Source organism: Sander vitreus, chromosome 1 (genome assembly GCF_031162955.1).
Source record: "Sander vitreus isolate 19-12246 chromosome 1, sanVit1, whole genome shotgun sequence".
NCBI classification, from domain to species: domain Eukaryota; kingdom Metazoa; phylum Chordata; class Actinopteri; order Perciformes; family Percidae; genus Sander; species Sander vitreus.
The window spans coordinates 5,489,293-5,516,521 of record NC_135855.1 but is presented as its reverse complement, the minus strand read 5'-3'; the positions used below and the strand labels follow the sequence as shown (position 1 = coordinate 5,516,521).

General features: G+C 40.1%; 3 protein-coding genes across 5 annotated transcripts in view; 1 reads left to right on the top strand and 2 right to left on the bottom strand.

Annotated features, from left to right (window-relative positions):
* The first annotated feature begins 590 nt into the window (after positions 1–590).
* LOC144519239 (hatching enzyme 1.2-like) lies at positions 591–12,216 on the top strand. Its single transcript, XM_078252286.1, has 9 exons — positions 591–697; positions 5,663–5,666; positions 6,636–6,710; positions 7,215–7,370; positions 7,646–7,766; positions 9,080–9,258; positions 9,789–9,870; positions 10,310–10,434; positions 11,583–12,216. Coding segments are annotated over exons 1-9 (804 nt in total). The 5' UTR covers positions 591–637; the 3' UTR covers positions 11,585–12,216.
* fadd (Fas (tnfrsf6)-associated via death domain) lies at positions 11,788–19,428 on the bottom strand. Its single transcript, XM_078252035.1, has 2 exons — positions 19,060–19,428; positions 11,788–15,814 (listed from the first exon to the last, which is right to left on the bottom strand). Exons 1-2 carry the CDS (start codon positions 19,358–19,360, stop codon positions 15,543–15,545), a joined length of 573 nt encoding a protein of 190 aa, XP_078108161.1. The 5' UTR covers positions 19,361–19,428; the 3' UTR covers positions 11,788–15,542.
* Positions 19,429–22,114: 2,686 nt separating this feature from the next.
* The window catches only part of ano1a (anoctamin 1, calcium activated chloride channel a), an 80,124-nt gene continuing 75,009 nt past the window's right edge, over positions 22,115–27,229 (bottom strand). For all 3 annotated transcript variants that reach the window (XM_078251586.1, XM_078251731.1, XM_078251670.1), the window contains one exon: positions 22,115–27,057. In XM_078251586.1, coding sequence (XP_078107712.1) covers positions 26,815–27,057 — 243 coding nt within the window. In that variant the 3' untranslated portion in view covers positions 22,115–26,814. The remainder of the gene's footprint in view (positions 27,058–27,229) is intronic.

The following is a 27,229-nucleotide window of genomic DNA, read 5'->3' as shown; positions in this document are numbered from 1 at the left end:
GAAGGCTCTGATATCTGGTGAGGCTGTTATAACAGAATGAACATTTAAACAATCACATACTGTATGTGTTGTGTTTGAGTGGCCATGCATTTTATTGACTTGTCCATAGCCTTTATTGAATTGCATAAGAGATTTAGAACTATTTTTGTAGTTGCACAGAAAAAGGCTGTGTCACACACACACACACACACACACACACACACACACACACACACACACACACACACACACGCACACGCCCGGGACCGATGCAATGTTTCCCACAGGTTGCAAGGACTCAAGATTTTCCATTAACAGTGATAAGGGTGGGCGGCTCTCTTTGTACAATTTGTTATATCATGTTGTTCTTGGAATACGTGACCACCAGTATAAAAACTCTCACTTGGTAACAGTGAGACACTTGTCTCTTCAGTCTTTCAGGTAACAACCCTGTCTGCACACTTCATCGTTCATACACACAGTGCCAGGGACTTTGGTGACATTTAAAGCCTGAGTCTGCATGGGACATTGACATTTTGCATTCAGAGTAATATGGATTATATATTTGTGATGACATGCTTTTAAAAAACTAACTTTTATTTTGTGTATTTCCTTCATCTCCTTCATCCTCTCTGGTTCTGTCAGGTCTGTTGCAGCCATGTTGGTTTTCTCCTGGTCTCTCGTGACTCTGCTGCTGGTGTCCTCTTCCTGGGCCGAGGTAAAATACCCCAGAAACCCCCTCATCTCACTGACATGACATGAAGACCTGTATGCGATAATTCCAATCAGAAATCAATATTATAAATGTTAATATGGAAAAAAGGGGATACATTCAAAAAACAAGTTATACAAAACTTTTATTTGATCTGAAATGTCATGTTTTCAGGTTGAAGCTACAACGAGGACAAATTCATTCAGAAGGAGGAAAATGAATAGAGAAAATATTTAATGTTTAATCAAATACTAGAGACAACCAGGCAAAAGGCAAAGCAACTATATATATATATATATATATATATATATATATATATATATATATATATATATATATATATATATATATATATATATATATATATATATATATATATATATATATATATATATATATATATATATATATATATATATATATATTTATACAGTCAGGTCCATAAATATTGGGACATCGACACAATTCTAATCTTTTTTGGCTCTATACACCACCACAATGGAGTTGAAATGAAACGAACAAGATGTGCTTTAACTGCAGACTTTCAGCTTTAATTTGAGGTATTTACATCCAAATCAGGTGAGCGGTGTAGGAATTACAACAGTTTGTATATGTGCCTCCCACTTTTTAAGGGACCAAAAGTAATGGGACAGATTAACAATCATAAATCAAACTTTCACTTCTTAATACTTGGTTGCAAATCCTTTGCATTCAATTACAGCCTGAAGTCTGGACGCATAGACATCACCAGACGCTGGGTTTCATCCCTGGTGATGCTCTGCCAGGCCTCTACTGCAACTGTCTTCAGTTCCTGCTTGTTCTTGGGGCATTTTCTCTTCAGTTTTGTCTTCAGCAAGTGAAATGCATGCTCAATCGGATTCAGGTCAGGTGATTGACTTGGCCATTGCATAACATTCCACTTCTTTCCCTTAAAAACTCTTTGGTTGCTTTTCGCAGTATGCTTCGGGTCATTGTCCATCTGCACTGTGAAGCGCCGTCCAATGAGTTCTGAAGCATTGGCTGAATATGAGCAGATAATATTGCCCGAAAACACTTCAGAATTCATCCTGCTGCTTTTGTCAGCAGTCACATCATCAATAAATACAAGAGAACCAGTTCCATTGGCAGCCATACATGCCTACGCCATGACACTACCACCACCATACTTCACTGATGAGGTGGTATGCTTTGGATCATGAGCAGTTCCTTTCCTTCTCCATACTCTTCTCTTCCCATCACTCTGGTACACGTTGATCTTTGTCTCATCTGTCCATAGGATGTTGTTCCAGAAATGTGAAGGCTTTTTTAGATGTTGTTTGGCAACTCTAATCTGGCCTTCCTGTTTTTGAGGCTCACCAATGGTTTACATCTTGTAGTGAACCCTCTGTATTCACTCTGGTGAAGTCTTCTCTTGATTGTTGACTTTGACACACACACACCTACCTCCTGGAGAGTGTTCTTGATCTGGCCAACTGTTGTGAAGGGTGTTTTCTTCACCAGGGAAAGTATTCTTCGGTCATCCACCACAGTTGTTTTCCGTGGTCTTCCGGGTCTTTTGGTGTTGCTGAGCTCACCGGTGCGTTCTTTCTTTTTAAGAATGTTCCAAACAGTTGATTGGGCCACACCTAATGTTTTTGCTATCTCTCTGGTGGGTTTGTTTAGATTTTTCAGCCTAATGATGGCTTGCTTCACTGATAGTGACAGCTCTTTGGATCTCATATTGAGAGTTGACAGCAACAGATTCCAAATGCAAATAGCACACTTGAAATGAACTCTGGACCTTTATCTGCTCCTTGTAAATGGGATAATGAGGGAATAACACACACCTGGCCATGGAACAGCTGAGCAGCCAATTGTCCCATTACTTTTGGTCCCTTAGAAAGTGGGAGGCACATATACAAACTGTTGTAATTCCTACACCGTTCACCTGATTTGGATGTAAATACCCTCAAATTAAAGCTGAAAGTCTGCAGTTAAAGCACATCTTGTTCGTTTCATTTCAACTCCATTTTGGTGGTGTATAGAACCAAAAAGATTAGAATTGTGTCGATGTCCCAATATTTATGGACCTGACTGTATATATATATATGTTTATATATATATATATGTTTATATATATATATGTTTATATATATATGTTTATATATATATGTTTATATATATGTTTATATATATATAAACATATATATATATATGTTTATATATATATATATATGTTTATATATATATATATGTTTATATATATATATATATATATATATATATATATATATATATATATATATATATATATATATATTTATTTATTTCAACGACAAGGCCAGGGACGTTGTTAGGCCTATTTTAGGGGGGATGAAGCTTAAAACACAGCAGTAAATCAGAGAAATAAAATGTTGTTTTCGCCGATTTATCACTCGAAATGCAACTGTAGCAAGTATCTCACTATCATCGTCAACGTCAACGTTATCCAAATTCATAATTAGAAACAACAAATAATATATCCAGCTACAAAAAAGCCAGAAAGTCGAAAGTTAGACAGAAGTACAAGATGATACACCGTCTGATCTCTTCTCATTGGTTTAAACTGGCAGCTTTCAGAATGCTGCAGACCGGTGTGTTGCAAGCATAGACTGTTAACATACAGTCTATGGTTGAAAGTAGCTGCAGGATATATCTCGTCTCGTCACAGGCAAACCAGGCATATATATATATATATATATATATATATATATATATATATATATATATATATATATATATATATATGTTTATATATATATATATATGTTTATATATATATATATGTTAATATATATATGTTTATATATATATATGTTTATATATATATATATATATGTTTATATATATATGTTTATATATATATGTTTATATGTTTATATATATATATTTATTTATTTATTTCAACGACAAGGCCAGGGAGGTTGTTAGGCCTATTTTAGGGGGGCTGAAGCTTAAAACACAGCAGTAAATCAGAGAAATAAAATGTTGTTTTCGTCGATTTATCACTCGAAATGCAACTGTAGCAAGTATCTCACTATCATCGTCAACGTCAACGTTATCCAAATTCATAATTAGAAACAACAAATAATATATCCAGCTACAAAAAAGCCAGAAAGTCGAAAGTTAGACAGAAGTACAAGATGATACACCGTCTGATCTCTTCTCATTGGTTTAAACTGGCAGCTTTCAGAATGCTGCAGACCGGTGTGTTGCAAGCATAGACTGTTAACATACAGTCTATGGTTGAAAGTAGCTGCAGGATATATCTCGTCTCGTCGCAAATCTTTGGTCTGGACTTGCTACCGCACACACAGTGAGTGATAACAGAGTGAAATCGTAAGTTGTTAATGACTTTTACTTGCTTCACTTCAGCTACATTTACTTGAGGTAAAGATAAAGGAATATTTTAGTTGGCTATAGAAAACAATAGTCTAGCTAGTGTAAACGAGTGAACAAATGGATACTGGAAGATATTTTAGGAGAGAGAGAGAGAGAGAGAGAGAGAGAGAGAGAGAGAGAGAGAGAGAGAGAGAGAGAGAGAGAGAGACACCAAGTCATAGCCTAAACTAAATTATTTCATGATATTTATTATATATGCTTGATTCTGACCAACTTAACTTTCTGCATTCCTTTGCTGTAATAAATTAAACAAGTATGTAGATGTTGCCTAAATGTAGACTAGGCTATATATGAGCATACATACATACATACATACATACATACTAGAACTTTGATTCATCTCGCCATCAGGTTATTAAATTCAGACATACTATAAATCCTTGTCAACCATATTGCAACGAGCTAGTTAGCGTAGCATGCCTGACTGGAGTAGTGTGTTTTTCCTTAGGAGTGGGAAGGGCAGACAGCATGTTGCCTGTTTCGTCATTTGGGCTGCCTTGTTGAGTGCAGCGGCACTGAGAACATTATATTTCACATAATTTAAGCTCTTTTTTTAAAAAATGAAATAGGATTAGTCCAACGAATCGTTCGGTTTGTAATGCGCACCTCGTACCAAACGGTTTAATACGAATATATGTGTATCGTTACACCCCTAGAAATTAAATAGTCTTATTTTGACCTGCAACTTATCTAATAGAGAGAGGAATTAGGTATGGTATTACTTTACCATGCATTTACACGGGCAGATAGATAGCAGTTAAGTCTTAGCCTAAAGAAGAACTCAGCAGGAGCACAGTCTGGCCTAAGTAAATCTTTGACATAAACCAGTCTGTGATCCACTCAACATCCTTTGATCTTAACTATTAGTCAAAATCATTCATCATTTCTGCCGTCTTAACTCAAAAATGAGGTAAAATGTCATATAAATTAGGTTTATTGACCATGAATTTAAAACAAAACGTTGAAAAAAGTGACAAAAATGCTGAAAAAAAGTTCAATCACTTTGTAAAAACGAGCTACTCTCTCAGAAAGCCAGAAACCAAACAATGGAGTCTCAAACTTGTGATGTTACATCACATTACATTTCATTTAGCTGACGTTTTTCTCCAAAGCGACTTCCAGTAAGTGTATTCAACCGTGAAGATACAAACTCAGAACAGAAAGAATCACAAAGCTTAGCTTCAAATAAGCCAAACTACGAAGTGCCACATGCAAGGGCAACGTGTAAGAGGAAATGTGTTTTGTAACCAAAATGTTCTTAGTCTAGGTGCAGTTGGAAGAGATGTGTTTTAGTGTGGAGCTGCTCCATAGACAATGAATGGGAGACTGACTTTTTAATACCCAAATTATATCTATGATAAGGGCCTGTTTCTGTACTCCTCCTGGTATTTCTTGTATGATTTAATACAGGAGGCAGTCGGGCAGTTGGTGGAACCGCTTTACTTGGAAGCTCACTGTGCCTTATGTGAAAGTCTGTTTCTATTCTGTCTTTGTGACTGAGCTTCCATAACATTTTGCTCTTCTTTTCCATGTCACCGTGGGCGACTGCAGGAAGGTAAGAATGAAATGATAGCCCCTCTTTATCTAGCTTTAAACAAAAACTGAGGAGAATTATGTGACATATTCAGCTAGCTCCATCCTCGAAGGTATGGGGGTGACCCGAAGCAGGACAAATTCATCAAAAAATAAAAAAATTGGAAGCACAAATCCCAACTAAATTATTATTAATAAATTAATATCATTAATATTAACTACAAAAGGAAACAGGCTAGCCGTGCTGAACTGACCCAGCTGACCCGCTCCCTGGCAATGCTTCAGTGCCAGTGGACTCTATTATTATAATTAATATACACTCATTATTATCATTATTATAGATATCTGTATTGTTTGTTGTAGTTGTATCGGTGGGGGTAATAGAGTAGCAGTAGCGTTTTTGATTAATTGTTTATTGATATTATTTTGCACTTTACAAAGAAGTACAGATGCCATTTGATTTTTACAGCCATGACGTACATGAGTTAACCTATTAAGTATTATATGATTGTTTAATTTATGTATTTTTATAAGTGTTTTTCATTTATTTAATTATATATTTATTTATTCCCTATGCTCCCACTTAGTTCCCCAGCCCTCTCTTACCTAGCCTTTGTCCCAGAAAGACACGCACACGCACACGCACACGCACACACACACTCGACAACTGACAGGCTGACTGTGTGAACACACACAGGCACGCACACACACACACACACACGCGCACACACACACACACACACACGCGCACACACACACACACAACCACACTCAATAACTAACATCTCCTGTCCTGTAGTCACCGCTGATTGTTTAGTTCTGTTTTTTGTTTCTCTGTTAATGTTTGTCTTTCAATAAAAAAAATATAAAAGTAGTTTAAAAAAAATTTAATCTTTTTGTGTCATTGGATATTTAACGACTGTGTATGTGATGATTGAATATGAGCAACCAAGTGATTCTGATGTCATATACCTATATATGTATTGTGCAGATGTTGCTACCCTTGAGGACTTTTCGAAGGAGCTGCCTGTTGGTCAACTGCTGGAGAGAGCCAACAGAGACCGCAGTAAGTCCAGCCTTTCCTTAGCCTAACTATTTTATTTTAGTCCCCTAAACCTTAAGCAGACCTTAACCATGTTGTAGTGGCCATATACACTCTGTTTACACTTTACAATCTACTTACAGAAGATTGTTTTTTTCTTCTCTCTGTCTTTTCATCAGAATACAGCATAGGAAATCTGCTTAGAAATATAGGAAATATTGGACAGGATTGAACATTATGTAATTCTGCTAAAAAATTCACAATATATATATTCAATCACATTCATTAACAGTGCAGGTTCCACGCTATCAGAATTTTGGACAGTCGTCATGGAAACATGAATTGGTCATGTGACAAGGGCTGGGAAAGTTAGCAGAACAGGCAACCAAGTGACAGTACTCTGATCCAATGGAAATCACAATTGTCAGATTGACAGTACTCAAGCCCGTGGATTGGGGGGGTGCCAACCCAATTCATCATTTCTAACCTGTTGTGTATTTCAAACTCACACCTGTGTTGGTGTTGCAGCCCCTGACTTTGACGAGCCCACCCTGATTGGAGGAGACATCGCTGTGAAGCCAGGCGCCGACAGAAACGCTGACCCCTGCACCTCCAAAGGCTGCCTGTGGCTAAAGAATGCCGATGGGAAGGTCTACATTCCCTACTACATTGCCAACTACTACTGTAAGCACCCATTGTTTTGTTTAGATTTAGATTCCCACAGGGACGGATACATTTTACTTTATATTCACAGTCACAGCTAATTTAGTTGGACTTCCCTGTGAATATTTTGATTTTCGTACAACCCAAATACACCGTATGTGTGTAACAGAAAACAGTGAATTACCCTTTAGAATCTAATCTGAGTGTGTAAAATCAAAAAATCCAAGACTCAGCCTTTTAATTCAGTATAAGATTGTTGAATACACATTACGATTTTTATTTATCTGTCCTGCCAGCCTCCCGTGAAGTGGCCATCATCACTCGTGGACTGGAGTCTTTCTCTTCAGTTTCCTGCATCCGTTTCAGACCCTACCAGAACAGTGATCATGAGTGGCTGAGCATCGAGTCCAGGAACGGGTAAGGGTCCGGCTGTAGGTTCACAACTCAACGGCAGGGTTTTAACCATACACGTGGACTATGTTCTTACTGCAACCATTTACACCTTCAACCAGTCTTGTGCCTGTCGTACATGGACTAAACCTCTGTCTAGAAGCCTCTGTTGTAAAAGTTGCCTATTGCAGCTTTAAAGCATCTCAGTCCTCCCTTTCATTCACTTATAATGAAACACAGATTACTTTACGTTTAATTAGCTACAGAAAGTGCATGCTTTGAGATGAGTATTTTAACCAGGACTTGCTCTGTTAGGGCTCCTGCACACTGCCTGCGTGCCGTGAGCGTGTCAGCTGCGTGGCATGTCCGTTTTTATTTCGCCTCCCATGTTAACAGGTTAGAGCTTGCACACTGCCTGCGTGACACGCACGTCTCAGGCGCGGCTCAAGCTGCCCTGAAAACGCGTGAATGCTAGAAATAGGACCGACGCCTATTTTCCAGGCAAAATAGAATACAAAAAGATGTCATTTTGACACAAATACATTTAATAAATGACATTTTGATGTTTGAAAGTCTCTAGGTTTTGACATAAATGCAGATATAAATGTTTGGCCGTCAATACTGTTTGGCCGTCAATACTGCCGACGTTGTCTTTGCTGTAATCCAAACCAGTATAAACAAATGTACAAACGCCAAAAGATTGACAAAATAAAGTTGAAGAACACGCTATTATTTCATTTGATCAATGGGAAACATACATGTTTACAGACAAGGCTAGCAGCAGCGGTGCCGCGTCAGACACGTTTCTGGTGTGCAAAGACATAGGAAACGCCACGCAGCCGCCACGCAACAGAAACGCCACGCTCATGCCACGCAGACAGTGTGCAGGAGCCCTGGATCAAATGAAGTACGTGTCCATGCGCCGGATGTCCCTCACCTTCCACTCTCCGTGTGTTGCTGTTCTCAAACTCCGAAAGCTTCGGGAAACAACAACAAACTTCGAACTAGCAAGCTACACTCTGAAAATGTTAAGTGTTGAAGAAAAATGTGATCGTGCAACAAGGCAACAAGATAGGTCTGACAATGCGAGACTAATTCTCTGGTGATGTTTGCTTGACCAAAACCATTTTAAGCAGCCACTGATAGTGATCAGTGACTAGTAAAATAAGCAGGACATACAGAATATTCATGTTTGAATAGCAAAGATCTGACAGAACGCGGCACACTCTCTTACACTGTTATTCTGCGAGGACTGTAGCAGCTGTTCCTTTTACACTTCCACATGGTAATATCTTGTATGATTTCTAAAACCGCTTGTTTGTATGTCTATGTGTCGCCAGCTGCTACTCCTTCATTGGTCGTCAGGGTGGTGCTCAGACTGTGTCTCTGGCCCAACAAGGATGTCTGTACCACAGCACCGTCCAGCACGAGCTGCTCCACGCCCTCGGCTTCAACCATGAACAGACCCGCTCCGACAGGGACAGCTACATCAAGGTGTACTGGGAAAACATCCAGGATGGTTAGAACGTTTCACCATCTATCACACGACTTGTTTTTAGTCTCTCTTAGAGGCAGAGCTGCTGTAGAGGCAGAAATAGTCTCATTGTTTGAGTTAAACATGATTGAAAGGAGAAAAGCAGAAATACATTAAGCAGAAAATGAAAAAAAAACATTTAAAAAAGAAGGGAGCTCTGATATTACTGACTTAGACGGAAAATCAAACATTGGTGAAAAAGGTGGAAATGTATGCGGAACTGAGACAGGAAGAGCAACAACCGCCATGGCTGACTTTGATAGGCACCTGTCAATCAAGCAAAAATATCTAGTCACTGTCACCTAGCACTCTATTTTCTGTAGGTAGAACTGCAGCTTAAAGCATTTCAGTATGGGCGTCATTATTCAGCTGTGACAGCTGATTATTACAATGTTTATTTGGCATTCTCCTAAACTGCTGGATGTTTTCTATCATCCCTTGAGCAAATGTTTGTGGTTAACTATTAAACGTAAATGTCTGTGAACTTACGTGTATATTTTCTCTCGTCTCCGCAGGAATGTCGTACAACTTCGACAAAATCAACACTCTGAACCAGGGAACTCCTTATGACTACAACTCTGTCATGCAATATGAGAAGTATGGATAACTTCATGTTTTATTTACATTTTTATTTATCTTTCACGTCCCTTTTACTGCATAGAAGTACTTGCTATCAGTGCCTGTGCTTTCCTCACTTTTTCTTTGTAACTTTCTGACAATTATTATCACACAGGCAGCTTTTGCTCTTATAGGAGCTACTGCTCCGACTAGCAGGACAAGTTGAAGGCTCAGCTAAATCAGGCACTTACTGGGTGACTTTAGGGAATTCTACTATCTGTATAGATGGCCTGTACAAGAGCTTGTGTTATTGGTGACTCTGGTGGAAGCAGTATAACCAACCTGAATCTGCTTTTAAACCATTATCACATCACACATCAAAGAACTAAAGTCGCCACAAGCATCAGGGTTTGTTTCCCTCCAGGTCATCAAACCCAAGCTCAACCCGCTTTGCATTGTGGTATCTGTGATTCTCCAGGTACGCCTTCTCCAAGAACAACCGCCCCACTATGATGCCCATTCCCGACCCTAACGTATCCTTCGGCCAGGCCACCCAGATGAGCAGGAATGACATTGATAGGCTGAACAGGCTGTACAAGTGCTGTAAGTATACTGTGGCTTAGCTGGATGGAAGACAAAGTACAAAAACATTATAGAATCACAGTCACAGTAAAGCTCTACGGACAGCAAAGTCAATTCACTGCAGTGAAAAAAATGAAATAACACATTTCTCAAGTCTGTTTCAAACCAGTAGTCAGGTGCCTGTATGAACACTGAAAGACTTTTTTACCTGCTGTGATCATTCCTCCCATGCTGGCCCTGATGAGATCCCTTCCTAAAGGGCTTCCAGTGTAAATAATGGGGGACATCATGTTGTCTAGGAGCTCCTAAAGGGACATGGTTTTTTTTTTTCTTCTGGTGCGCACAAGAAACTTTCTAATGAGCGCAAAATACTTTCTGTATCTTTCTAGTGAGCACGCGAAAGTTTCCCGCGCTCATGAGAAACCAATCTAAGGGACCATTCGGTATTCATGGAATGGACCACCGGAGGAAAATAGGGGAGGGTCATGTCTTTTTATTTTTTGTTGAAGGGAGGGTCACACAACTTTTTTTAGTCTGTGCTAAAATATACAATGACGAAGCCTAGTGACAAGTCCATAGCAACCAGTGTTGAATTGGTGATTTCCCAGTGTCCTTTGCTGAATGGTCTTAACGTTTTATTGTTTTATTTCATGTGACTACTAGTTTACTGCAGTAACTTAGTATTTGAAGTAATGCAGTAATGCATTAGTGTGCATTTAGTTTCCATGCTTATTGTGTTTCCACAACTATGTTAGTGAGTAAATCTACTGAAATGGCCACCACACCATAACAGAGGAGTGGGATGTGTAAGATGAGGATGCAGAGGTTAACTCATGTACATAGTGGCTGTAAAAATCAAATGGCATCTGTACTTCTTTGTAAAGTGCAACCTTACATGCAAGGGGAGGGTCAAGTCTTCTTTAGTTAGAAGCCACAGAACTGCTCTGGTGGCCCCTTAATTAAATAATTAACAGTCCCTAAGGCTAGCAAAATGATGCTAACGAAGGTATTGCTAACGTTATGTGGCTAAAGTTAGTATTTCACATTCACAGCATGAAATCGGTTAACGGTTGTCTTGTCATCTTTAAGTTCGTTAATGACAATGACAATCACACTTCAGCATTGTTCTTCTGAAAAGGCTCCGTTATTGACATGCATTCCTTCTACAGAAACTGCACGTGATCTTTGACCTGGCACCCTGATGACATCAGAGCGTGCTGATGAAGCAGATCAAGGGTTTTGGGTGGATGGCAGTTTGGGCTGTCCTGTAACAATAAATATGTAACTTCATAAGCATGCCTGACAACACTGACTGAATGAAAATGGCAAAGACCATAGGCACTTTGTAGCTTCTGGGGATGTTAATGAGACACATTTTAAATACCATCTGATTTTATTTCTCATATCACAAAAAAAAAAATCAATCATCACAGTAGTGTAAGTAGTTTGATGGCTTCTGATCAGCAAATAAAGCAATTTCCCTTACAGAATGCATTCCTAATCATTTCATTTGATTCTGAACCAGAAAACAGGAATAGTTAAGAGTTTTGTGGTTAAAAAGATCCATGCCCCTCTCATATCTGTAAAATATGAAGTGATGGCCAGCAGACTGGTTAGCTTAGCTTAGCACAAAGACTGGAAATGGGCTAGCCTCTTAACATTCTGCCCACTTTTGTTTTTACAGGGGTAGGGGTTAGGGAAAGGGGGTAGGGCTGAGCAATAGGGAGAAAATCAGATATCACGATATTCTTGACCAAATACCTCAATATTGATATTGCGGCGATATTCTAGGGTTGTCAATTTGTGCTTTAACAAAATATCTTCACACTTAGATTTTAGATAAATAATCAGTAATGTGGACATAATGTCTAAGTGGGGAAAAGGCAAATAATAGAACAGCTAGAACAGTCTGGTAAGTTCAGAAAATGACAACTTTACTGTAATGCAGCCTTTAAAACCAGTGAAAGACAACACTTATGTCATATCACGATATCCAAAATCTAAGACGATATCTAGTCTCATATCACGATATCGATATAATATTGATATATTGCCCAGCCCTAAAAGGGGGTGTTCAGGGGTCAACAGAAGAACATAGAAGTGTAGTGAAGAACATCATCTGAAAGCTGGGAACCTGAAGATTCATTTGAGATGCAGCTCAGCGCTGTGTGTCAGTTTCTTTAGTCGTAAATCATTAATAAAAAAAGAATTCATTCTAAAGGACAATGAATTGTGAAAGTGTCTTAAGGCCTAAAATAGATAATAATAATAAAATAATAATAAGACTTTGAGGGACAACACAGAAAAACCCACGCTGTGATTTGGTATCCAAAACTTTTGACATATGGAGATTTCCGTTACAATGGCATTTTTCAGATTATTAGTATCAAAGTCAAATTTTTGGTATCGAGGCCACTGTAGCTACTTTGGGGACTATCATCACACGTGAAAACCTCTTGTTGACTCCCAACACATTCTCACTCCCTTCGCGTAAAATACAGACGCTTGGTCAGGTGCCTTTGGCGTTGTTATTGACGCTAAAAGTCTCCTCTAAAGTCATATCTAAAACGTGCGGGTCAGGACTTTTTGACGCAGTTAGGTTAAGGAAAAGATGGTGGGTGGGCTTATAAAAGGTACGTTTCCGTGAAATGTGGGACAAGAACAGGACAGTTGGGTTTAGGAAAACAAGAACGGGACAGTTGGGTTTAGAAAAAGAGTAAGGGGCCAGGAACAGGACAGTTGGGTTTAGGAAAACAAGATAGAGAGTGTGGGTTCAGGAAACGTGACATGTGGGACACAAATTCCAGTCTCCGGGGTGAAAGTCCTGGGTTGTTTGGATCACCACCCCAACCAGCCTCCCTCCCTAGGCAGAATTTTGGGCTTTAATATTACTAGCTACCGCTGACGCTCTTAATACTACGTCATCTCACAGCGCCGCGTAGCTGCTGACGCTGACAGCCACTGCCCAAGCGTCAGTATTTTATGAGTTCGGAGTGACAACATTCCAGTCAGACCCAATTTATACAACTCCAAGACTGTTTAGGGACCCCAGTATGCAGAAATATTCAAGTACACCATTACATATTACAATAGGAGGAAATAACACATTTGTACTGAATGAGAACAAGTGCATGTTTTAGTCCCAAACTGCATGGGATTAGCATGAAGTGGGCGTGTTTGTAAAGGGGAGACTTGTGGGTACCCATAGAACCCATTTTCATTTAGATATCTTGAGGGGAGAGGTCAAGGGACCCCTTTGAAAACGGCTGAAAACGTACTTTAAAACTTGTTTGAATTCCTATGTTTACATGGTGTACGTGCACTTTATTCTGGTTATCAGCAGGTGTAACGTCCAAATACTGCAGCTGATACAAAAGGCTGCTGTCAGGCCTTTAACCCGTAGAAAGAGACCACTCCTTGCTGCCCTTCACCGGTTACCTGTGAGGCATAGAACTGATTTTAAGATTTCCATGCTTGTTTTTAAAGCCTTGACTGCTCAGGCCTGTATCTGTGATCTGCCTGATGATCGATGCTTGAGATCCTCTGGCACTGGCGGGTCCCTACTAATGGTTTCAGAGTCTCCGCTTGTCACTAACGCCACCTTCCCACTGGCAGTTGAAATCAGCTCCAATACGGCTTCGAAACGACCGGAAGTCATTTATTTCCTAGTGAGGTTTGCAGACCGCATGCGAATGGGTCCAAACCGGGTCCGAACGAGTACGGTGCGAAATAAATCGTGTCAGTTGGTCATCCGGATGCGTTCAAAAGAATTGAACTCTTGCGAAAGGCTACGGACGGTTCCTATCCGACAATTCCAGCGGAAGTTAGCGTTGCTACGGTACTGATAAACAAACCTGCTAATGCTAATTGGTTAGCTAGCAACAGACATCGAACTATTGACATTATACCGCTATATCACATTTAACCGACGTGACATGTCAATGTCCTGGGCAACTTTTCTCCACGCAGCAGCCTTTCTATTTATATCTGTATAAGAGAGGTCATAGAGAATCGTACATTCAGACACTTACCGGTCGTTCCAGTCTCTCCGCCATTTTTGCGAGTCGCTTCCGAAGCTTTTCAACGGTGTAGTACGACGTCCGCTAGGGGGCGTATTGCGTATTACGGAGCTGATTTCAAGTGCCAGTGGGAAGGCGGCGTAAGGGTCCTTTGCTGTCCGGGCCTCTCAACCGTATTTGGGATTTAACTCACTAGATCTCTAACTCACATCAATAGACAAAGCCACATTACCTTTGTTTTGGTTGTTGCAGCAGACTGGATTACATAAACTCATGCACTGCCTGCAGATGACATAAACCATTTGGCAATCAAGAACTGTAACAATCGATGGGCATCATTTATATATTAAAGTGATTGTTTGAAGTTTGTATTATTGTATTTTTTTTTAATACAGAGGCTCATTTGCATAGAAAGGGACCACCTTTGTGCCAGATGTTTTCACGTGCAAATAGCACAGGAGCACCCAGACACTATTTGCTAGGCAGCGCAGTTAGGGGAGCATTTCACCCTTTGCGAGTGCTTTAAGAATTACACGGCTTCTCTCTCTATCTCATGGCTTTTTCTTAACTGATGTTTTTTGTTGTTGTAATACTTTAAACTATTTCATCTTGTGTATATTTTAAGTTTTGGATTGTATCTACTTCTATTTTATATTTTAACTGTAAACCACTGTAACTTTGTTTTGAAAAGTGCCTCATAATGAAAGTTATTTTTATTAATATATATGTAATAGTGTCCACCGCCACCGGCAGAAGTCTCTCATGTCGCAGGACGAATATTTGCCATTTTAAGAACTAACTTGTAAAGTTCACCATTTCAGTTAAATTCTCGTTATTTCGTGAAGAATCACGATCAGATCAGAATGTCACCCGAGTACATTTCTCTGTTTTCATCGTCAGATAAAAACATGAAACATGACCAATATTAGCACGTTTTATGACATTCAGGAAGTTGATTTATTGATCAAAAGACGATTTCTCTTGCGCGTAACGTTATATATCTGCGTATAAATTTCTTTGATAGATCATTTCTTTCCTTGAAAGTCAATCACAACTCTCATTTTCATTCCCAAAGTGTATCTCAGTCCTGTCTGTAAGTCTCCATCAGTATCAGGGGGATGCGAGTCGGTCCTCCACTTTATCAGCAGTCAGGTTGAGGGTGCAGGCTCTCAGGGCTTGGATCAGCTGTGCTGTTCGGGCCTCGGCTCCTTGCCTCTTCCTCCATTCCTTCAGCAGCTCCCTTGTCGTCTCCTCCAGCTCTGTGGGATGCCTCTTGGAGATGGAGTCCAGCTTCACGTCGTTCAAACCCAGTCGGCGGCCCAGTTTACGCCAAGACCTTCCCAGATGCTCGGCGATCACCTCTGTGGCAACGTCCAGTTTAGCTGACAAAAGTAGAGGAAGACTTTGTGGGTTTAGAGAAGAAAATATGTCCTTATTTGGGAAACAATGGACTCGTTTTTATGCAAAACGTTAATGCAACTAATCCAACACCCTCCACAGGACAATGGTGATATTTGGCAGCTTATGGAGACCATTGGGAACTGTCTGGGGCTAATTAAAGAAAAAGGTCTGTCCCACTTCTCCTCTACATATGGAGTTAGACAGTCCTTCCAGAAACGGTACGTTTTCTTAAAAAATGCAAAGGAATATGTGGGTTATTTATGCAATTTTATGTGATGAAATTGCGGGAACTTGCAAAAACTGCGGTTTCATCATGGCTTCATCGCGGGGTTTGCAGTTTTTCGATGATGTTCACGTCACTTTGGCTGATTATGCATTGAATTATACGATCGCATAATTGCGTTTTTCTGGAGGGACTGGTTAGAAGTATGTCTTTACATATTAATCTGTTCCAAGCAGTTCAGAAACTGGTGGTGATGGTGCAGTGGATATAACACGTCTCTGGTGTGGGAGAGCTGGGTTCAATTCCCACTGCGATACATCAACCAATGTGTCCCTGAGCAAGACACTTAACCCCTAGTTGCTCCAGAGCCTCTGATATACAGTATAGCAATTGTAAGTCATTGGATCAAAGCGTCAGCTAAATGACATGTAATGTAATGTAATGTAATGTACCATATCTGTTTCTAAAACATTGGAAAAGCTAGAGCAGATAATAACAAAGAAAGTCACAAAGAAGTCCTGGGGACCAACTACAATCATTAGATCGGAGAAAAGTCATTGAGTTAGTTTTGATGCTCACATGGATATTTATATTCATTCAGCTTAGGTGGTGCACAAAACAGCTTGGGTGCTGCACCTTATAAAGCCTTATGATGGCAGGGAACCCCCTGACGCAGTTTGCAGGTGTAAAATTGGGCTTTATGAAACTGAGGAGGACCTTTTTCAAATGATAAATGAATTAAGCTAACCTAGAAAAACATTGTCCAATTAATCAGTACGGTCAATAATTGTTGCCCAGTGCAAAACGGTCCTGAAAGTTTAATGTAACGTTGACACAGAAAGCTTAATACTAGCTTCTTTAAGTTTGGTAAGTCTGCTATGACATATTTGTGACAGGTTATGTTGTCTAGGTTAATGTCAAGTTGTCATATTACTAAGACATTGACAGTAGGGCTGAACGATTTTTGAAAATAATCTAATTGCGATTTTTTTCAATAATACTGCGATTGCGATTTAATATGCGATTATTTTTTAAGCTCTTTGTCTTCTGTATTATTCAACAAAGACAAGCAATAAATCATTGTATAGTATGAACAACACAAGATTAGACAGATTAAACAAACTGTTCTTTCCTGGAGGCCAGGCCTGGATGTGATGATGAAATCAGGTGATGCATGAATTTATATGAATGGCATCTTTTGTTTAACTACTTCAGTCACAGTAGTATATTGAGCACTGACCGCCTGGTGTAAAAATTCATATGAAAGTCAGAAACAAATCACACAAACTAAAGTGCAGATTGCAGAAATATAAAAACAAATTAGGTTAGTAGTATTTAGATTATTTAATTATTATTTACTGTAATAAACATATGTAAACATGTGGATTGCACTTTTTAAACACTGTCTTTGAACTTTACTAGACAGTTAAATAAGTATTTTTACAGCGCACACAGAGGAGCTGCCTCCAGCCCCTCCCTCCCCTCATGAAGTTGCGTGCCGTGTGCATGACAGCAACGTTGACAGCATCAACGTTGCACTCAGAGACAGAGAGGCTATCGTTACGTTAGCAGTAGCATGTTGCTGGTGTTCTTGCCGTCGGATTAACTGTACTAATAAAACAGTTGAAACAACGCAGCCACACTGCTGTGAAAGCTCCCCGAACGTCATTTATCATTGGTTGTTACCCCTCTCCTCCACTCCATCGATTTATAACGGAGCTAGCTAACCGCTAATCAGAGCTAATCGTAGCTAACCGAGTCTTCAGTCCTGCGTGCCTGTATCCATTAACTGCATGTATGGACTCGAGCCCGAATGTTTATTAAAATGGCTGTAAAAGTTTTAAACTACAACTCAGAGTTGTTTGAATGACAGAAATCTGCTCAAGGTACGGCGTAGCGTTAGCGTGCTAAGTTGATGCTTTCTCTGCTGAGTGCAGACTGATTTGCTCTTGTGAGTCATGTGACCAAATCGCAGCCTTTGCGATTAGGAAATCGTGTTTTAACATATCGCGATATTATTGCAAATGCAATTAATCGTTCAGCCCTAATTGACACGTTACATTGTCTTGCTCAATATATCAAAGGGTATAACTACCTTTTTTTTTCATCCTGTTTTTTGTGTGTAAGTGACTGATACACTTCAAACAATCTTTAACATTGGTCCAGTATTAAGCGTGAACGCTGTAACCGGCAGCCACAGACCGGGCTGCAATGTAACCCTATGGGGCAAATGATCAGCGTCAGTTTGGTCCACTAAACATGCTGTTTTACCAAGATTATTATTTGGAGTATCTGACATTATTATGGAAAGGATCCCTACAGAGATAGACCTTTATAAAACCTCTTTGAGACCTTTCTGTTTAACCAGAAACAGCTCTGAAGTCGCTAGCGCTAAACCCACCAGACTCCATTTAAAGAAACAATACTTTTAGCGTGCATAGAGCCAACATATTTTCACATGTAAATCGATAACTCTAGTTATTTCAACCAAAACTAGAGTTGTGATGGATGGAAAAGTTGAAAGACGACCCAAAGCGGCATTTTTAAATAGTTTTCTTTTGTTTCTGTCAACTTTGAATGAAGTGTATTTTACAATGCTAAAATTACTATTTATTTACATTGAGTCTGGTGGCTTTAGCGAACGCAATTTCGAGGATGTTTTAAAAAAAGGATCTTACTCGTTAAAAGAAAGGTCGACCTCCTTAGAAATCCTTACCATAATGTTGTCAGACACTTAGAATATTAATCTGAGCCTGTCAGTGGCAAAACAAGCACTTTTGTGACGGTAAATACAAGCTGGACAATTGCCCTATTAACTTACATTGTAGCTTGTTTCTACGCTGCCGACTGCAGCGATCTCGCTTAACACTGGACCAATGTCAAAGGTTGTTGTTCCCATCAGTCACTTAGACACAAAAATAGGAAAATAGGGCTCGACGGGGGAACACAACTCGTTACAACACCGGCCCTGTAGCTCTACAGCGCGTGTGGTTCGTAGCCTACCTTTCTCGTCGTCGTCCGGTTGGTCGTCGGTGATTTCACACTGGCTTTCAAAATTGTTCAATTTGTTTGACAGGTCGTGTCGATTAATGTGTATGAGCGAATCGGACAGGAACTTGGTGTTGTCGGCTCCCAGTTTTCCTCTCTCCATCAGAAGTTGGAACAGTTGGACTCCGGTCTTGACATCATCCCGCTGCCTTTTCCCGATGATGTCTATACACAGAAACTTTAAATTCTCCAGCTCCTTAGCCGACAGCTGGGTAGATATAGCCAGTAAAACGGCGTTGAACTGTAAAGAGCTCATGTCTGCAGCTCCACTGAGACGCCGATGTGATCTAAACTAGCTAGGAAACACTCGAGTTTTACTTTCACTTCCGCCTCTGTCACATACTTCACAGGCTCCTGTGCAGGGGCGATTCTAGGATCAAACCTTTAGGGGGGCTCAGCCCCTAATGAGAATGTGACGCGGATACAGTGCCTTGCAAACGTGTTAAACCCCCCCCTGCTAAATCAGTAATTTCACTGGATAACAATGATTATATTATTACAACAAATTATTGAACATTTGAAAAAAACTACAAAAGTCTCTTTATGGACTACCGGAATCAAATGAAATGATAAATAAATAAAAATTAAAACTTTCCTTCACTCGGTTACAGGTGCATAGCATTGGCGACAGCGACACAGGATGTTAAACCTGTTTCTTTGAACCTGTAATTTTTTGCCCTCTGTCACAAGTTCGCAAACTAACTTGAAGCACTAAAATTGATTAAATCAATTTTAAAAAAAAACAATTTTTTGTTTTTATTATTATAATTTTTAGGGAGGCTTGAGACTAATAAAGGGTCTAAAATCGCCACTGCTCCTGTTGAATCCTTAAAGCTACATTGTGAAAGTAAAAAAAAGAAATTCTACAAAGGGAAAGCTCGATAAAGAATTATCAAAGAAGGCTGGCTTGCCCAGGGCCAGGCCAGCTCAGCGGCATCTTTCTCCTTCTCTTAAAACATCCATGGTTGTGTCCCGCTGTCTGTCCTACCTACACCGGCCCCCGCACCCTGTCCCCCCCCCCTTCTACCTGCCTGCGCAGTGCACACAAGGAGAGAGCAGAGAGGGGAGAGGCTGCTCCTCAGTCACAGAACTTAATATAGAGAGAGGTGACTGTTTTGGCGACCACAAGAGAGAAATACTTTGCGTGCTCGCCGGACAATACTGGCGTCTTTTCAACAGAAAGTCGCCAAATTTGTCGCTAGTTGCTTTTGTGAAAAAAAGTCGCTATGGGGGTTTGAAAAGTGGCTAAATCTAGCGACAAAGTCGCTAAGTTGGCAACACTGTTTAACAGTGGTCTTCTTGTTTGTTTTTTTCCAGTTCCTACCTGCTTTCGGTCACATCTGGATGACGTGGGATGTGATGTCAGGTGCAGGAAAAGAGTAGCCTCGTGAGACCGTCCTGATCTCGCGAGCTCCAGTTTTCCACTCGCAGATCAGTCTGGCATCTTGAGACAGAGAAAATTTGGAGCCGTTCTTTTGAGGCGGGTTTAGGTGTGACGCAACGAGAAGTGACTGTTCAGTCTAAACAACATGGCGGCTTCCACGGATGAGATGAGCGTAGCTATCTTGCAAGTTTTATCCGAATTAGAAAGTATTCCTTCATTGAAAGAAGAGCAAAAAAAATGGCACTGGAGGCTTTTCTCAGAGGAAAAGATGTTTTTGCTCTTCTCCCGACTGGTTTCGGCAAGAGTTTGATATATCGTTGATCTGATTGGTTGATTTGGCCCATCTATCACCAACATAGGTGGTGATAGACAGATGGTTTATCCAATCAGCTAACCAGTATTTTCGCCCCTTCCATTTAATGTTTTCACTATATTTATTTTCTATTTATTCTCAGTTGAACCATGCCATGTTTGAGTTATTTTAATTAGTTTCAGTAATTTATTTCCTCTCTTTTATTTTTATGTAGGCCTATTTTGTTATGTAGTTACACAATGATTATTGTATTAGGTACTGTTTATCTGCATGTGTGTGAGGCTAACAGATTTTTTTTTTTTAAAGAAGAAAAAAAGAGCGCCTGATAGCTAGGCATGTTGATTAAAGTCTGTCATTATGGGAGTTAACGGCATTTGTGTGGACAGCAGGAAGCGTGGCCGATGTCTGGCATCAACTAATGGGGATCCTAATAAATGCAAATACAAATGCCAATGTTGTATTTGTTTAAGTTTGTGGTAATTTGATTAAAGACATCATGTTTATTAGGAATCTGCATCCTGTGAGCACAATATCAAATAAAAGAGCTAAAAGGCTCCTAAAGGGTCTCTCCACAATAAATTGCCACAGTGCCCGAATTGTTATAAAAACATTGTCTGTAGCCTATAATTCAGCAGTTCCATGACATGATCTTGGCATGTCTCTTGAAAATATTTATATTCATAGGTATATCTTGTAGGGGTGATCCTGAATTGTCGACTATTCGATGATTTGATCTAAGGAGCAGATTCGACTGCCAATCTCACAGTTGAATCATCGCAGTCTGAAAATGTGCTTATGAAACAATGGATCATTCGGCCTATATGGGGCGGCTGAATGTTTCATTTTACATAGAATGTTTTTTTTAACCTATTTTCAGCCTATTAATACATATATTAAAGGTGCTCTAAGTGATGTTGGGTGATGGCACCCACTTGTTGACGTTCCAAGTATTTTCAAACAAAACGAGCCTAGCTCGCCCCTCCCTCCTCCTCATCCCGTCCCCTCTCCCTCCTTTCCGTGCATTATCCCCACGACCCCCACCCCCAAATCCTCCATTACCCCAGCCAGTTTGTCCTATATATTATTATAGGACATAGGCCTTAATTTAGGCCTATGCCCTTGTGTGTCTCATTAAACCTTCAGAACACTGTGACCTGAACCCTTCTTGGCGCCACTTTGTTCTCCGAGATCTCGTTTTCAGAATCAACTCGGAGAGGTCAAGCCAGTGGATAGGATACAAACCACAAAACAATCGTGATCAGATCGTTTCCTATAACAAAAAGAAAGTGAATTTTCAATAAATGTACACTCCAGGCAGTTCATCGCTCATTTATTTACAGTAAGTTTAAACACAAAAAAAACCCAGAGATTATCAGAGACAGACAAATAGGTTATACATGCATTTACACTCACACATGTTGGGAAATGTGCTTTGACATACATTAGAATAGATATAAGCATGTCACAACGTGCTTATTGATGCTGTAAATACAACATGGCAACAGTCAGGCAGGAGGACATCTCAGGAAGGAGGGGCACATGTGACATCAGGCTATAAGAGATTCAGAGGAAGGAAATATTATAGCTTACACAGGCTCCACACAGCCCTGTGGCAGCATGTATGGCCTAATCTATCACTGAATATCAACACTAACCCTACTTACATACAGAGTAGTAATAGTATTAAGATTAGCTAGAAATAAAATGTGCAGTCTTTGCTCAAAAGAGCAAGTCATATCCCAAAAAATAGTAACGTCTTTCGCGATCAAATGTCTTTGTAGTCTGTATTGGAATATGTTTTCCCAGGGATCTTTCCAGATACAGCGACATAGGTCCATATCGATGGTTTCTAGAACATTAAATCATGGATTCTAAAATAAGACACTAAGATAAAGTATATCACTGTTAGTATGAAAGTCTCTCGTTGAGAGATCAGTGGTCCCCTGTGGGTTGATTATTCCCTTTCAATACATTAAATGCATTGTTATGAAATTTAAAAAAAGAAAGAGATTTACAACATGTTAAACTACAAGAGAACATTTTATAATACATTCAGGGTCTGGGTTGAGGGCTTAAAGGGGCTGTAGTGGATATTCAGAAAATGAAGTGGTCTGGGATTGCGTCCACACGCTCTCACAGACCATCCCCCAACCTGTTAAATACCAACGCTTTGTCATGGCCCTCGACGGCTGATATCGCCAAACAAGGAATCATAGACTGTCAAAATAATGGACGAAGCTTCTAGGTCTGAAAAGTTAAGCCAATGTTGTGCCTTGAACTCGCATTCTATCTCATTTCCAGCAGGGGGAAGACTCCACTGGTTGCAAAAAAACAAATGTTTCTATAAAAGTCTATGGGAAAAACCTGTACATGCAGATTAACGGCTGCAGTACCTGGAGGGCCGCGTTTACCAGTAGGTTGTTCTCGCACTGCCAGACCTTCCTCCACAGTGCTGCCGAGGAAGGTCTTGTCCACACAACATTCCAGGATGGATTGGGATTGCAGCCTCTGCAAAATAGCCTCTGGAAGGAACTTGTTTTGGTGCGACAGAAAGTTCAGTTTGGTCAGATAGTCTAGCTAGCTGTCTGGATTTACCCTGCAGAGATCTGAGGAGCAGTTAACCATAGTCCTCATGAATCCACCGGAGATTAGAACGCCAACGCAAAGAAAGCAGAAGGTGACGGACATCCAGCCGAAATGAGGGACATCCGGCGGAAATTCTGGCGGCACCGGAACTGTCCCGGCAGTGAAACGTCGATGATATAGACTACCAGCAGGTCAGCTGGATGACTTGGTTCAGAAAGGTTGGAAATCATCTTTAGAGTTTAGCTTCACGCATTGCCATTGCAACCAACACAAGACAGCGACGCTCGTATCGGCTTCAAAAACACAGTCCACAAACCAATGGGCGACGTCACTGATGCTACGTCTATTCTTTTTATGTCTATGCAAGGAACTAACAGCACGCGTAGCCCAACCTGCAATCAAAACAGAGAAGCAGGGATCACAACACACACCGAGTGTGACTTCATTCTCTGCTCAGGCTGCCATTACTTTACACTACAAATAATTTTTTTGCTGCTATGTTGATGTTCTGAATATTGAATACAGACCCTTTAAATCAGGGGTAGTTCAATATATTTACAACAGGGGGCAGGACTCGACACATGGATGAGTGTAGACTGTACTTATTAGCCTTATTTCAGTCCACCGTACATGTACGTTCTTTTAAGTGGTATCCAGTCACTCCCACATATGTTTTTGCAGTTTGATGAATAGAAAACAAAATTCAGTCTTTGTGCTTGATTAGTTAAAGAGTTGCAGTTTTAAGAAAATGCAGAGTGAATTCATAAGGTTAATATAAGGCAAGAAAATAGTATAGAAACAGTGTTTCCTTTTCTGGTTCGACTGATACACTGTATCCCCTTAAAACCGCTAAATGGAAATCTCAAATGAGCCAGCGATAGTTTAGGGAGAATATAAGGCAGGGTAGGAGTCAGTAAAGCTGTCGTTTCGCTCAACAACACCGGGGTGCCCTTGAGCAAGACACGTGTGCTGCATTCCAGAGTCATCGAGAAGCTGAAAGTTCCTACTTCAGTAAAAAAACAAATGCAGAGTCCTTCTAAATAAAGAGCTCACATTGCTATTAATGTGGCAAAATTCCTCAATCCCATTTGTTCCAAGATGCAGTTTTCTGATGTTTTCTGAGCATGATGGCACACACTGTAATATATGCACTTCCTTGTACCACTACATGTGACTTCAATCATTAGTACATTCATTTAAATTTTAGTGCACAACCTTAAATCTATCAGCACACCTGTCGTTAATTATTTAATAAATACAGCTGAGCATCTCTTAACGGTAGACAAAGGTGTGAATGGCATTTACGGTTTTAATCAGCGAGACAAATACGTTTACTTGTCATCTTCTGGGCTCTTTAAAGCTGCATAAGCCAACATTTCCCATTGGTGGTTCAAAAGTGACGGATGAGGAATTCTGTCAAGAGTTATCAATTTGGTCTGGAGAAACTCTGTAAGGTGACATCAGTAAACTGCACTCTGCCCTGGACTGTACATGATCCAAAAGACACCAAATGAACAAGTGAGGCAAAAGATTGAATGTTGGACTCTCTTCCTGTGAACAGAGAGCTTCCTTGCAGATATTTGAACTTGCATGAACTGATTTTGTGGCCGCTGTGGGGCAGCAGACGCAAGCTGAAAACACAACACTGACATATCATCCCTTTCTATACGGTGAACTTGTTAGCAAACAGTTAGCAAACATTTACAAGTCCAGCAGACACAGATTAGCATTAGCATTAATTTCGAGTCATGTTAATTATAGCAGCTAATCGTTAAAAAAGATAGATATAAATAGATATTACAATGTGTAGTGTAAAAGGCGTTGCTCGTAGTGACAAACCCACAGAGAGAGATAATTATCAACAGCCCCCTTTAGCCCTGCAGAGCCTTTTAGCATCTTGCAGCTCATTGTTTTGGTTTTACGGCCCACAAACTTCTTTGCATCAATCTTTGTTTCCGGCAGCAGGTAGATGTTTTCTCTGATAAAACCACTCCACACTGTACATCTGCTCAACACCACAGAGCAGACAGATAAAGGTATCAGTTGAGCTTATAACAAGTTCATCAAAAAGCCTGAGAAAAATATATTAGCTGCTTGAGCTAAAATGACTAAAGTTAAAAACTGGACTGCGTGGCCACAAACACTCACAATGAATCCTAACGTTGCTCTGTGTTGGATGTGTAAATAATTGTTTGCCAATTGTCTTTTTATGGCGACAATATGTCAGTGTTTTTGTTCAGCTTGGTCTGCTGCCCCCAAGCTGCAAATAAAATAAATGTGGTTAATACAGCTTTAAGAAATAGAATGATTTTATGTAATAGCAAATTTGGCAAATGTATCTCTATACTCAATAATAGCAGAGTTTGGTAAGGTTTAACAGGACATTTACAGGAACTATCTACAGCATGACATCACTTTGTGTTTTTTTTTGTTGTTGTTGCTGTAAATCTTGTCAGTGGCAGTTTTAAGAATTCCAGTTCATTGGAATGGATAATGTGACTTGTGCTTTATTTATTTTAATTTTTTTAGGAATAATGCCACTGAGCACCGTTAGTAACAAATGTAAAAATGAGCAAAATTGTGCTCATACAAGAGAATAGTACAAATCAACAGGCCACTGGACAAAACCTTGCTGTTCATCTCCAAAAACCAAAGCACATGTACTTGACCATTCAAAACATTGATAAATTCCTGCTTTTGTAAATAATTGTGTAAAAAAATAAAATAAAATAAAATAAAAGAAAGGCCTATCTGAGCTATATGCATTGATGGCAGGAGGCAGGTTCTCACCAGTAAGACCTCAGGCGGAAAGTCTTCCCAGCAGGACCCTTTGGACAGACACTGTCTTCAATACAAACGCTGCGTTCAGGTCCCGTGGGAGACGTTGCAGGTATGAACTGGATGCTTGAAAATAGGATTCATAATCGGCTGCAGGTGGGGTTTGGCAATGTTTTCTTAGGCGTTCTGAATGATGATGTCATTGACAAGGAATTTCCCCAGAGTCAAGTGAAGCTAATGGCTTGTTCCCTTCAATTCCAGTACTGTATATCCAATAAATAATGTTTTGTGATCATACATGCTATGGGTGTTGTCTAACTACTTGCTGGATTTTTGGTTAATGGCTGACCATGTCTGGCCTGCTGTAAAATGCTTCATCTTAACATGGGAAGATTTTTAAAAACAGGTAAACAACCAGTTTCTAAGGTGAAGGAATTCTGACGTGAATGCGTCAGAGTTTTGGTTTTAACTGTCAGGTCATTCTTGCAAATATTCCCAAACAACATGAACGCAGAAAAAGCACTTTTGCTGATTATTAAAAACTGATCATGTCTTCAAACCTCTAACCTTTAACTGCTAGCTTTATGCAGCTGATTCCCTTATGGACAGTTTGTATACAGGTGCTGTGTTTTTTCTCGCAGCTAGCAGTTTAACAGCAGTTGGCGTGCGAGACTGGCCGTGAGCGGGGTCGCGGCGGGCTCTGATTGGCTGACGAGGGGGAGTTGCAGTTGTCCTGGTTGTGGTTGTCCCGCGCTGCGAGCCTTTTGCCCTGCTCCTCCTTCATGAACAGCTCCACCATGAGGATCTTCTCCTTGTGGATCTGGAGGCTGATGTCCTTGGGGATGTCCGGGATCAGCCAGTCCACAAAGTCACTCATAAGCATCACCACGTTCTGCACAGGACAGAGGGAACAGAGCAAGTGGGAACACCTCAGAAAGGAACATCTCGGGGGTTGTATTCGCTATAACGACCTATAACGCCTCGCTCTACATTATCCTGCTTATTACACGGCTACTTACCAAATAAATCAATCATTTGACACAAAATATTGATTTAAAAAGGAT

Excerpts from the sequence above, each read along its gene's own strand:
- LOC144519239 (XM_078252286.1), top strand. The coding sequence starts at position 638 with ATGTTGGTTTTCTCCTGGTCTCTCGTGACTCTGCTGCTGGTGTCCTCT. Across the intron at positions 9,259-9,788 it reads CTGGGAAAACATCCAGGATG|GAATGTCGTACAACTTCGAC; the intron begins GTTAGAACGTTT and ends TCGTCTCCGCAG. Across the intron at positions 9,871-10,309 it reads TCTGTCATGCAATATGAGAA|GTACGCCTTCTCCAAGAACA; the intron begins GTATGGATAACT and ends GTGATTCTCCAG.
- fadd (XM_078252035.1), bottom strand. The coding sequence starts at position 19,360 with ATGAGCTCTTTACAGTTCAACGCCGTTTTACTGGCTATATCTACCCAG. Across the intron at positions 15,815-19,059 it reads ACCGGACGACGACGAGAAAG|CTAAACTGGACGTTGCCACA; the intron begins GTAGGCTACGAA and ends TACTTTTGTCAG.